We start from the raw sequence: 12050 nt of genomic DNA on the forward strand, positions 1-12050 counted from the left end.
TTTTTTGGTTTTTCTCCGGTACCGGGAACTGAACTCACGACCTTGCGCTTGCCAGGCAGGCGCTTTTGCCGCTGAGCTAAATCCCCAGCCCCCACGTATAATATTCTTTATAAACTTTTATAATTTATAATGTATTTTTCTAGGTATAAAAGTACCTTTTTATTTTTGAAGGAGTATTTCATATATTATTAGTTTGGTATTTGTGTGTGTGTTTATTTCATCCTAATTCTTCTAGTTGTTAACTAAATTAAGAGTTTAAGGCCAGGCATGGTGGCACACACCTGTAATCCCAGCACTCGGGAGACTGAGGCAGGAGGATTATTGCAAGTTCGAGATCAACCTGGGCTACAAAGTGAGCTCAAAACTAGCCTGAACTGCATAGTGAGACCCTGTCTCAAAAAGACAAAAAAGAAAAGTTTATGGCTAGGGGCCGGGGTATAGCTCAGTAGCACAGAGCCTGCCTGGCCGGCATAATATCCTGAGTTCCATTCCTGGTACAAAAAAAAGAAAAGAGTTTATGACTAAATTCAGCCTAATAATTTGTTAGAGTCCCATGAATAGAGGAAGAACTTAAATTACAAGTTATATTACTTTGGGGGATATTTTGGGGTTTTTTATTTTTTATTCTTTTTTGCGACAGAGTCCCACCATGTAGCTCATGCTGGCTTCTAACTCAGCAATCCTCCTGCCTCAACCTCCCGAGTGCTGGTTTATAGATGTGCACTATTACTCCCAGTATACTTTTTTAACTGGCTTTCTTACCATAAAATTTACCCGCTTAGTACAACTCAGTGGTTTTTTGTACATTCCTAGGTGTTAAAACTTTTTTACATATAATCACAATTTTTTTTTAATTTATTTTTTTAAATTTTTGTCTTTTTGAGACAGGGTCTTGCTCTGCAGTTCAGGCTGGCCTTGAGCTCACAATGATCCTCCTGCCTCAGCCTCCCAAGTGCTGCGATTACAGGCATGCATCACCACGCCCAGTTTCTCTACATATTTAATAGGTATAAAATACACTTTTTTCTGGGTTTGATGGCATACACCTGTAATCCCACTGAGGAGATTGAGGCAGGAGGTCACATGTTCAGGTCCAGCCTAGGCTGCAGCATGAGTTCAGGGTAGAAAGTCTCACTGGGCATGGTGCACATGCCTGTAATCCCAGCACTCAAGAGACAGACAGGAGGATCACTGCACTTCAGGCCAGCCTGAACTACATAGCAAAACCCTCCAAAATAAGGGAGGGGGTAGAAAGTTTCAAACCTATTTTGTACCTTGTGTGTTATAATTTATATTCAGTAACGCACAGAGATTTAAAGAAAATAATTTAGTAGAGTATATGATTGTGTGTACCCGTGTAAGTAATAATTACCAGAGAATGTTTGTTCATGAGCTGGGGATATTGTTCAGGGTTAAGAGTGCTTATCTATCATGTGTGCAGACTCGGATGTAGTCCCCAACATAATAGTTGTAAGTAAGCTTTCATTTCTGGCTTCTTTCACTTAATATTTTTGGTTAATATATCGATATTTTAAAATACATTTTTTGCTTAATATATATTTAAGGTATTTATTCATATTGTATAACGGTAGTTCATTTCTTTTGTTGCCAAGTATCCATTTGTATATACCTCACAAAGGTATTCCATAATTTATGATATATTGTCATGGGTTTTTTTTGGTACCAGGCATCGAACTCAGGACCTTGTGCTTGCTATGCAGGTGCTTATACCACTGGGCTATATCCCTGCCCATATATTGCCATGTTAGTAGGCACCAGCATGATTTTCCAGTTTTGTGTGTGTGTGTGTGCGCGCGCGCGCGCGCTTAAGTAATTACAGAATTTTTTTTTTATTAAGTAAGTTTCTTGGTACATTTTAGGTATGCATAATCACATTCATCACAGGGAATTTGTACCTGTACATAATAAAACTTGATTCTTTTTATCCCCATTCCCCTACCCTCCCTTTAACCAGTCTTCCTGTCCTTATTTATAAAAGTGTTGTTTCTATTTTTTCCTTCTTTCTTGGTCCCCCGCCCACCCAGTTTCTCTTCCCATTTGAACATTTCTTCCTATTTCACAATACCTATTATACATTTGGGTCTTTGTTTACACTATCAATTTATCATACCAGAGAAGATGCGGTATTTATTTCACTTAAAAGTGTGGTCTTAAGGTGTATCCATTTATGTAGAAATGTCTGTCCTTTATGGCAGAGTAGTAGTACTCCATTGTATTTTTAAAAAACTGCATCTTCTTTATCCATTCACAAGTTGGTGGGCATTTGGGCTGTTTCCAAGATTAAATTGTGATGCTATAAACATGGATGTGCATATACTGCTGTGTATGATGCTTTTAATTCTTCGCAGTTTTGAGTTAGAGTGATTTTTAAAGTGGCTGTAGCATTGAGTTTCCATTGTTCCATACTCTCACTCACCCTAACTTAACAGTACTGTCATGTCTTAGGTTGGTATGTAAGCTCATTCTTTTAAGGGTTGTATGATAGTTTTATCTTATTAATGAATGTTTAAGCTCTTGGTAAATTTTAGCTGTATCAGTAGGTACAGGGGAGGGTACTGAGAATCGAAATTATGACCTCATGCTTGCTAGGCAGGCGCTGTGCCGCTGAGCTATATCCCTGGCCCCTGTATCAATACTATTGCAATGAAGAGTGATACATACATCCTCGTACATTTACAGATATGTCTGAAACTAGGTTTCTGAAGTGAAGTCTCGTGGCCTTTACAAATTGTGAACAATCTTGATTTTGACTAAGCTATTTTTGTCATGGTCTTGACTTCATTATTTAGATCTTGTCTAAAATGTTTGCTGTGTCTCAAAAATTTCTTTAAAAAATTGGACAGCTGTCAAACTAATGGTGGATTCAGGTTTTCTAGAACTTGGTTTTAAGTGTCTTATATAAAAGTTTCAGGGGCTGGTGATATAAAAGCATATCCTTTGTAACCAAGTAGTGAGGCAGTGGGGATGCTTCTTTAAGTAAAGGTCAATACTTGCCTAATTTTTAACTTTTTATTATAAAAGACCAACATTATAATGTGCGTACATTTTGAGTCCATTTTCACTTGACGTGGTTCCACCTAGATTGTATCATCTCTTGCTGTCATTAAATAAATGTCTCTTTAAAGGAAACACTTCAAGTTGAAGAAGATGATAGACCTGAATTACCATGGTGGAAATGTAAGAAGTGGGCTTTACATATTTTAGCCAGGCTTTTTGAAAGGTAAGTCCTTTCCATATATGGTGATTTATGTTTAGTTTTTAAAGATTTTGCTTTTATAAGCCCAAGTACAAAATATTAGAAGAAAATAATGTGTATTTTAATGTTCTATTAGATATGGAAGCCCTGGCAATGTTTCCAAGGAGTATAATGAATTTGCTGAAGTATTTCTGAAGGCATTTGCTGTTGGTATCCAGCAAGTAAGTTTACAATAGCTTTTCTAAGTACAAATAGAAATTCAACATTAAAGTTAATAATCTTTGTCTTTTTAAATTCTACTTTCTTTTCATCTAACAAGTACATGTTTTTGAACCCCTTACCAGTTCTCAAACATTTTTGGTTTCAAGACTTTGCCTTGAACTTATATGGGCCAAGCTGTTGTGTTGTTTTTTGTTTTGTTCCGTTTTGTTTTTTCTTTTTGAGACAGGGGCGCGCTCTGTGGTTCAGGCTGGTCTGTTTGGGGTTTTTGTTTTGTCTTTTTTTTTGTGACAAGGTCTCACTGTGCAGTTCAGGCTGGCCTTGAGCTCACTTCATAGCTGAAGCTGGCCTCAAACTCGCAACTATCCTCCTGTCTCAGCCTCCCAGGTGCTGGGATTACAGTTGTGCGCCACCACGCCTGGCTCAGGCTGGTCTTGAACTCACAATTCTCCAGCCTCAGCCTCCCAAGTGCTGTGATTACAGGCATGTGTGCTACCATACCCGGCCCAAGCTGTTCTTGAACATGAGGCAATCCTCTTGCCTCAGCCTCCCAAGTCTGGGATAACAGATGTGCACCACTACAAGTGGCCTATGACTTAAATTTTGAGCAGCTTACCTGGCTTTCATTTACCTAGGTTATACCAAATAATACTTAGCAAATTAGATGTTAAAAACAAAATACAACAGTTAGGTAGGGCATGATGTTGCCTGCCTATAGTCCAAGCTGCTTGGGCAGTTAAGGCAGGAAGATCACTTGAGTCCAGGAATTCATGGCCAGTAACTTTTCAGAATGAAAAATGTCTTTAATATCTAGCTTGCTAAAAGGTACATGGATACTTATTATCTGGTTCTGTATTCAGTCTTTTATTTAGTTGATATTAAAAATAAGAAAATGTGGACTCAACAGATACAATGTTGAAAAAGGGAAGAGTATTTTAATAGACTCTGGGTAATTATGGGATTTTGTGCAGGGTACTGGGGACTGAATTCAGGGGCACTCTAACACTGAGCTATATTCCTTTTTGTTGTTTGAGAAAGGAGTCTTTCTGTGTAGTTCAGACTGGTCTTGAACTCACTGTGTAGCCAAGGATGGCCTAAAACTTGCAGTGATCCATTTGCCTTGACTCCCCAGTGCTAGGAGTACAGAGCTGTGCTGCCACCTCTGGCTGTGTACTCCTAGCCTTTTTTATTTTGAGATATTAGCTAGGCTGGCCCTGAATTTGGGATTCTTTGGAGTATCTGGGATTACATATGTATGCTACTACGCCAAACTGGTAATTCATTATTTGGTGTTTTGAAAGTTTTTTTTAAACCTAGGTGTGGTGGGGCACACCTACAATCTCAGTACAGTACTTTGGAGTCTAAAGCAAGAGTGTAACAAATTCAGTCCATCCTGGGCAATTTAGGGAGACCTTGTCTCAAAAAAATCCAAAAGGTTAATTACAGTGTGCAGTTTGAAACTGTAACAGTGAACATACTTACATTTCTTGATTTGTTTTTTGTCTTTTTGAGACAGGGTCTCCATATGCAGTTCAGGCTGACCTTGAGCTCACTTTGTAGTTCAGGCTGGGTGCTTCAACTCACAATGATCCTCCTGCCTCAGCACTCCCCGATGCTGGGAGTGCTGGGATTACAGGTGTATGCCACCACACCTAGCAAAATTGGGTGTTGTTTTGTGGTTTTAGCAGTACCGAAGGTTGAAGCCAGGGCCTTGTACGTGCTTGGCAAGCATTCTTCTGCTCAGTTACATCCTCAGCCCTCACTACAGGGCTTTTAAACCAGACTTTAAAGTTCTTGGTCTTTATTTATCGAACTCTGGACCTTACACTTACCAGGCAAGCGCTTGTGCTGCTGAGCTATATTTCCAGCCCCATGCTGGCCTTGAACTCACTTATATATCCCAGGCTGGCCTCGAACTTGCAAAGATAAAGATCCTCCTGCCTCAGCCTCCTGAGTGCTGGGATTACAGACATGTGCCACCACGTCCCACTATATCACACTTTGAGTCTTTATCTTTATCTTTATAATTTATGTAATTCTGTAATATCCTGGACCTGGCATTTTGAAAATGTTGATTGTGTTAATGCAAAACTATGTTTCAGTATTGGAAAACTAACTAGGCATGGTGCCACATACCTGTAATCCTAGCACTCCAGACTGAGGCAAAAGGATTACTGCAACTTGAAGGTCAGCCTGGGCCACCTACATAGTGAAAGCCTGTCTCAAAATTTTTTTTAAAATTTTGGAAGGCTCTCAAGCTAATGGTGGCTCCAAGTTTTCTAGAACTCTTAATTTTTGCTTGAAAGCTTGAACTTTAATACCAGTAACTTGTTATCTATTTTCTTTGAGGTAATGGGTTGGTTTGTTCATTTCTAGAAAAATGTGTGCCATGTGCACATGTCTAAATAACTGTAATCTGTCTCTTAGGTCTTTGAAGTATATTACGTTTTTTTATGGAATAAGTGACTATTTCAGCTTGCATGGCAATCTCACTAATGCTTGCCTTCCATCCACTTCAGTGTTTAGCATGTGGACTCTGTACTTCTTGATTAGTAATTTAATAGTTAAATTTTTTTTTTCTGGCATGCTGAGAACATTTTTAAGGAAAAGTTGCTATAAAAGTTTGCTATTTAGTGCCCCTCCCTTGATTCATGTTAGACATTAAGCAGTTTTAGAACCATTGATGCAAATGTCAAAACCTAACTCTGAATGTCAGAGGGGGTTAAAGAAGCTGTCTGGAATCCCAACACTTTAGGAGACTGAGATTGTGATTTAGATCCTAGCCTGGGCTACATAGTGAGATCAAGACTAGCCTCAGTTAGGTAGTGAGACTGTTTCTTAGGGAAAAAAAAAAACCAAGAAAGAAAAACCAAACCATTTAAAACGATAAATAACATCTTGACCTTATTTTGAAATAGCTTTGACAGTGGTAGGCCTTCTAAAAGGTCTGGGGACCACCAGAGGTCTTTGGATCACACTCAAAATCAACATTCTAAAACATCAAGTGGGCAAGATTTTCCTAAAGCTGACCAACATGGTAGAGTGCTCAGACTATTAAAAGATTGTGGGGTTATTTTGTAGTGGTGAGGGTCAAAATGTTTTTATTGGTTTGTAAGTGGTTAGAATTTCTATTAGAGTTTTGGTTTGTAATCAAACTTTTTCTCCCCTAAAGGTTTTATTGAAGGTGTTATATCAGTACAAGGAGAAGCAATATATGGCTCCTCGAGTTTTACAGCAAACATTAAATTACATTAATCAAGGAGTTTCCCACGCCCTTACCTGGAAGAATCTGAAGCCTCACATACAAGTAATACTTCTCTATATGAAATGGTTTTCTTAGAAATATAAGAATAACATTAACTGCCATGAAGGTTTAAAAGTTGTGCTTTGTTGAGTGTATCTTAGTCTAGTTTTGGTGATGGTTTTGACAGTAGCAAAAAACAGGAGTTGCAACACTTTTACAAAGTTTTAAGTGGTGTTTTGTAAATATTCAGCTTCGTTTTAGTCTAAAACTGTCAAACAATCTTATTGTTGGATTATAATTAGTTGATACTTTGTCATATAATTTGGAAATAAGCAAAGGGTTTTATTTTACCAGATTGTTCTTTAGGATTCTGGGCTTATAATTGCATAGTATAGAAGTGGTAATACCTTGTAGTTGATCTGGGACTCCTTTAAACACATACTTAAATTTGGTATTAAGCTTTAAAATATGTACAGAAAAGCCGGGCGTGGTGGCACACGCCTGTAATCCCAGCACTTGGGAGGCTGAGGCAGGAGGATTATTGCGAGTTTGAGACCAGCCTGGGCTACAAAGTGAGCTCAAGGCCAGCCCGAACTGCAGAGCGAGACCCTGTCTCAAAAAAAGTAAATTAATAAAATATAAAATATGTACAGAGTTATTTTTATTTTAGTACTTAAAGGAGATTTGACAGTTCAGATTTCAAAACTGAAGGCTGTTACTTTAACTTTTAAATTGCAGGGCATTATCCAAGATGTTATTTTTCCATTGATGTGCTATACAGATGCTGATGAGGAACTTTGGCAAGAAGATCCTTACGAATATATACGCATGAAGTTTGGTAAGGAAGTTTCACTTTAGAGACAAAATGTCAATGGTTAAGATGAGAGTGGTGTGTATAGCCAACGTAAAGGATGTTAAGACCTCATCTTTGGCATAGTAAAAAGGATGTCTTCGTTGTTTTAATGTAAGTTATCCCTTGTTTAGACCTTTTTAGGCCATTCATTAATTATGGCATTTTAAAACAATAATCTTTATTTTTAGCAGATTCAAATAACAATAGCTTTACAATTTTGATAATTGGACATGCTTCTGACATATGCCAAAACAGTTAGTCATGATTTCACCTTAACATGCTGGCCTAAACTATACTTTTGGATCCCATGGTAGTTATCCTGTGTGAGAACTGAAAAGATGCATAGAAGGGCTGGGAATATAAGTTCAGTGGCACAGTCCCTGCCTGGCAAGCATGAGGTCATGAGTTCAATTTCTGGTACCAAGAGAAAAAAAAGTTCAATAAAAGATGCATAAGAGAAGCTGGAGTCACTTGAGATCCCTGGGTGAAACAAAGAATTGTGATCTGACTGCTATTGAGCATTAGTCCTTCCTACCAAAATCTGTGCTTTTTATACTTTATACTTTTGTGATCCAGTTGTGAAAATTCTTACAGTGATGGTGTTTTGTGTGAAAGAATATTATTATGAAAAATTGGTCAGTTAACATTTAATTTATACAGAAAAGATAGTGAATTAGGATCTTGCAAAATTATATGCAGATTGGGGTTCATTTTAATTAATACTTTATGTAACAGCACTTTTTTTTTGGCACTGCGAATCGAACTCAGGACCTCGTGCTTGCCAGGCAGGCTCTATGCCATTGCTATGTTCCCGGCACAGTTAGCAGATTTTTCTTTTTTTTTTTTTTTTTTTTGGTTTTTCTCCCGTACCGGGAACCGAACTCACGACCCCGCGCTTGCCAGGCAGGCACTTTGCCGCTGAGCTAAATCCCCAGCCCCCAGTTAGCAGATTTTTAAGTGCCCTTTTTTTACAGAGCATAATTTGTAATCAGACATGAAGGAAATGTTTTATGAAGAAATTAAAATTTCTGTTTTCTGTCTTAATTTTAAATTTGTTCTCTAGATGTCTTTGAAGATTTCATTTCTCCTACCACTGCTGCCCAGACGCTTTTGTTTACAGCCTGTAGTAAGAGAAAAGAGGTACGTTACTTAATGTGCAGATAACTCTTTGGTTTTTTTGGTACCAAGAATTGAACTCAGGACCTTGCGCTTGCAAGGCAGGCGCTTATGCCACTGAGCTAAATGCCCGGCAGTGTGCAGATAACTCTTGAAATATTATTTAAAATTTGTTGAGATATTCACTGTCTGCATGTTTGTTTAACACATTTCCATAGATACTACACTTTATGGCATTCCCACCAAGAATATGGGATGGTGCATTCTAATATTTAGGGTCATGAATGGACTGAATGGTCAGGAATATTGTTTAAAAACAGCTGTTATCAAAATAATGGCATTTGCTGGGTGGGGTGGCACACAGCTGTAATCTCAGCACTTGGGAGGCTGAGGCAGGAGGATCACTGAGACTTCGAGACCAGCCTGGGTTACAGAGTGAGCTCAAAGGCCAGCCTGAACTACAGAGCGAGACCCTGTCTCAAAAAGGATAAAAACAAACAGAAAAAGGCATTCATTTGCATTTTTAATATTTCAGTGTGATTAGCAATTAGGCAAATATTGAATGTGTTTACTACTTTTAAATACATACAGCATTCTTTACATAATGTTTGATATGAAAGTGGTCTTTTGAAAATACATGATTATATATCCTGAACTTGGCTTTTAGTCCAAACACAAAATTTGCTTTAAATGTTAATCATGTGAGTCATTTTGTTTTTGTCAGCTTGTTTTCAAGGGGTGTTAGGGTATTCATAAAGTGTTACTGATCTTTTAATTTAGGTACTGCAGAAGACTATGGGATTTTGTTATCAGATTCTTACAGAACCAAATGCAGATCCTCGAAAAAAAGATGGAGCTTTGCATATGATTGGCTCTTTAGCTGAAATACTTCTGAAGGTATTTCTTTTGTAAAATTTGTGCTGCAGTTAACAGTTTTATGGAAATACAATATATGTTGTATATATACAATACATCTATACAATTCAGTAGTTTTTAGATATTCACAGAGCTGTACAATCCTTATTACTATCAAATTGCAAAATATTTTCTTCACCCTAAAAAGAAACCATGGACACATTAGCAGTCACTACTCTGAAACCTCCCAGGCCTTAGTTACCTGTAATATGCATTTGTCTTTGTATTTATTCTGGACATAAAAATTGAGTGATACAAACCTGGTATGGTGGAACACCTGTAATTCTAGCCCTCTGGGAGGCTGAGGCTGAAAGACAGCAAGTTGGATTGCAGCCTGGTGAGACCCTGACTCAATAAGTAAAAAAAGGCTGGGTATGTAGCTCAGTTGAAGGCCCTGAATTCAGTCCCCAGTATGTGGAGGAGGCACTGAATATGTGGCCCTTTGTGAGTGGGTTCTTTGGTTTTTAGTTTTGTTTGTTTTATCTTTTTGAGACAGGGCCTCCTTATGCAGTTCAGGCTGGTCTTGGCTCATTTTGTAGCTCAGGCTGGTCTTGAACCCGCAATGATCCTCCTGTCTCAGCCTCCCGAGTGCTGGGATTACAGGCGTGCACCACCACACCAGTCTTGTGAGTGGGTTCTTTGTAGTGTGCTATTCCCAAGGTTTATCATGTTGTACTATGTCAGTATTTACCCCCAGTTCCAGTACTGGGGATTGAACCTCAGAGCCTTCCTATCTAGCTACATCCCCAGCCTCCCAGTCATTTTTTCATTATTTTGAGACAGGAGCTCATTAAGTTGCCCAGGCTGTGCTTGAATTTTCAATCCTTCTGTCTGTGCCACCACACCTTGCTTATTCCTTTTTATTACCAAATAATATTAAATTGATATATCACATTTTACTTATCCATTCATCAGTTGATGGATATTTGTTTTCTATTTTTTTGGCCATTATGAAGAATGCTGTTGTTCTTTCTGAATTCTGGAAATTCTGTTTCATGAATGTTTATAGTGATGTTCCTGAATTAGTTCAAAATATTTACTTTTCTTTCTTTCTTTCTTTCTTTTTTTTTTTTTTTTTGGTGCTGAAAATCATACTCAGGACCTTGTGCTTGCCAGGGAGGCAATGTATCACTGAGCTATATCCCTGGTGACATTTACCTTTCAAGGTCATTTTGACCTTATAGAAGAGCCAGAATTTGCATGATGGAAAATCTGGTGAAGAAGGTGGATGCGAACTATAATGTTTTTACAAGCCTGCCTTTCCACTGAATGGCACTTAGCATTTCACATATTATTTGTCGCACCTTCTAAAGACACTCAAGAAATTCAGTTTCCAGAACTGCTTCAGGAAGTTGCAAGAATGATGGGGATAAGCATGTATGGGGGTAATTGGAAGAAATCTAATTTTTTTTGTTGTTTTTTTGTTTTGTTTTGTTTTTTGTTTTTTTTCCCGTACCGGGGATCGAACTCACGACCTTGCGCTTGCCAGGCAGGCGCTGTACCGCTGAGCTTAATCCCCAGCCCCTGGAAATCTAATTTTGTTATTTAAACATTTGCAGTGTATTTCGATCACACCTCGTATCTAACAACCTAAACTGTTAGTCATATTTTGGGAACTACAGAACTTTTACAAAGTGGATGTGCTATTTTACATTTCCACTAGCAGTGTATGTGGATTTTAATTTCTGTACATCCTCATCGGTGCTTGTTACTTTCCTTTATGATAGCCATCCTAGTTATGAGGAGTAATATCTTACGGTTTTGATTTCCATTTATTTCCCTGATGGCTTCTTTTTTGTTGTTGTTTTTTTTTTTAGGGGGGGGGTGGTTTCCGGTACCGGGAATCAAACTCATGACCTTGCTCTTGCCAGGCAGGAGCTGTGCCACTGAGCTAAATCCCCAGCCCAAAAGCTCACCTACACAGGAAATTGCTACTGATTTTTTTGTTGTTGTTTTGTTTGTTTTTTTTGTTTGTTTTCTTTCCGGTACCGGGAATGGAACTTGTGACCTCACACTTAGCAGGCAGGCGCTGTGTCACTGAACTAAATCCCCAGCCCCTCCCTGATGGCTTGTGATAATAATCTTTTCGTGTGCTTATTGGCCATTTATGGTATCTTTGGAGAAATGTCTATTTAGATTGTATATCCAGTTTGAATTGATTGTCTTATTGTTGAGTGCTTGTAGAGCTTTATTCAACATACTAGACCTTTTCATACGTATGATTTGCAAATCTTTCCTGGTTTTCCTTTTTTCCCCTTTTGGTGGTACTGGGGATTTTTACTGGAGAAACAGTTTAAGCCTTTAACATTGAGCTAATCTTACTAAGTTTTCTCTCAAAAAACTGATCTTTAAGGAAATTTTAAGCAGTGATAATAGCCATTTTTAGCCTAGGCACATAATTCTTCGTCAAATAAATTTTCTAACAAAAAATGGCTAACTGGATCAGTTTAGATTTAGAAATCTCCACTTGATTGTACATAGTTTTG

General features: G+C 38.1%; 1 protein-coding gene across 2 annotated transcripts in view; it reads left to right on the forward strand.

The window, feature by feature from the left end:
- Ipo7 (importin 7) overlaps nucleotides 1-12050 on the forward strand; it is a 64190-nt gene that overhangs the window by 25446 nt on the left and 26694 nt on the right. For both annotated transcript variants that reach the window (XM_005380260.2, XM_013511836.1), the window contains 6 exons: nucleotides 3147-3241; nucleotides 3354-3438; nucleotides 6609-6743; nucleotides 7419-7518; nucleotides 8597-8673; nucleotides 9430-9546. In XM_005380260.2, the coding sequence (XP_005380317.1) occupies nucleotides 3147-3241; nucleotides 3354-3438; nucleotides 6609-6743; nucleotides 7419-7518; nucleotides 8597-8673; nucleotides 9430-9546 (609 nt within the window). The remainder of the gene's footprint in view (nucleotides 1-3146; nucleotides 3242-3353; nucleotides 3439-6608; nucleotides 6744-7418; nucleotides 7519-8596; nucleotides 8674-9429; nucleotides 9547-12050) is intronic.

The sequence above is a fragment of the Chinchilla lanigera genome, unplaced genomic scaffold (assembly GCF_000276665.1).
Source record: "Chinchilla lanigera isolate Chin_1 unplaced genomic scaffold, ChiLan1.0 scaffold00013, whole genome shotgun sequence".
In the NCBI taxonomy this organism is placed as follows: Eukaryota; Metazoa; Chordata; class Mammalia; order Rodentia; family Chinchillidae; genus Chinchilla; species Chinchilla lanigera.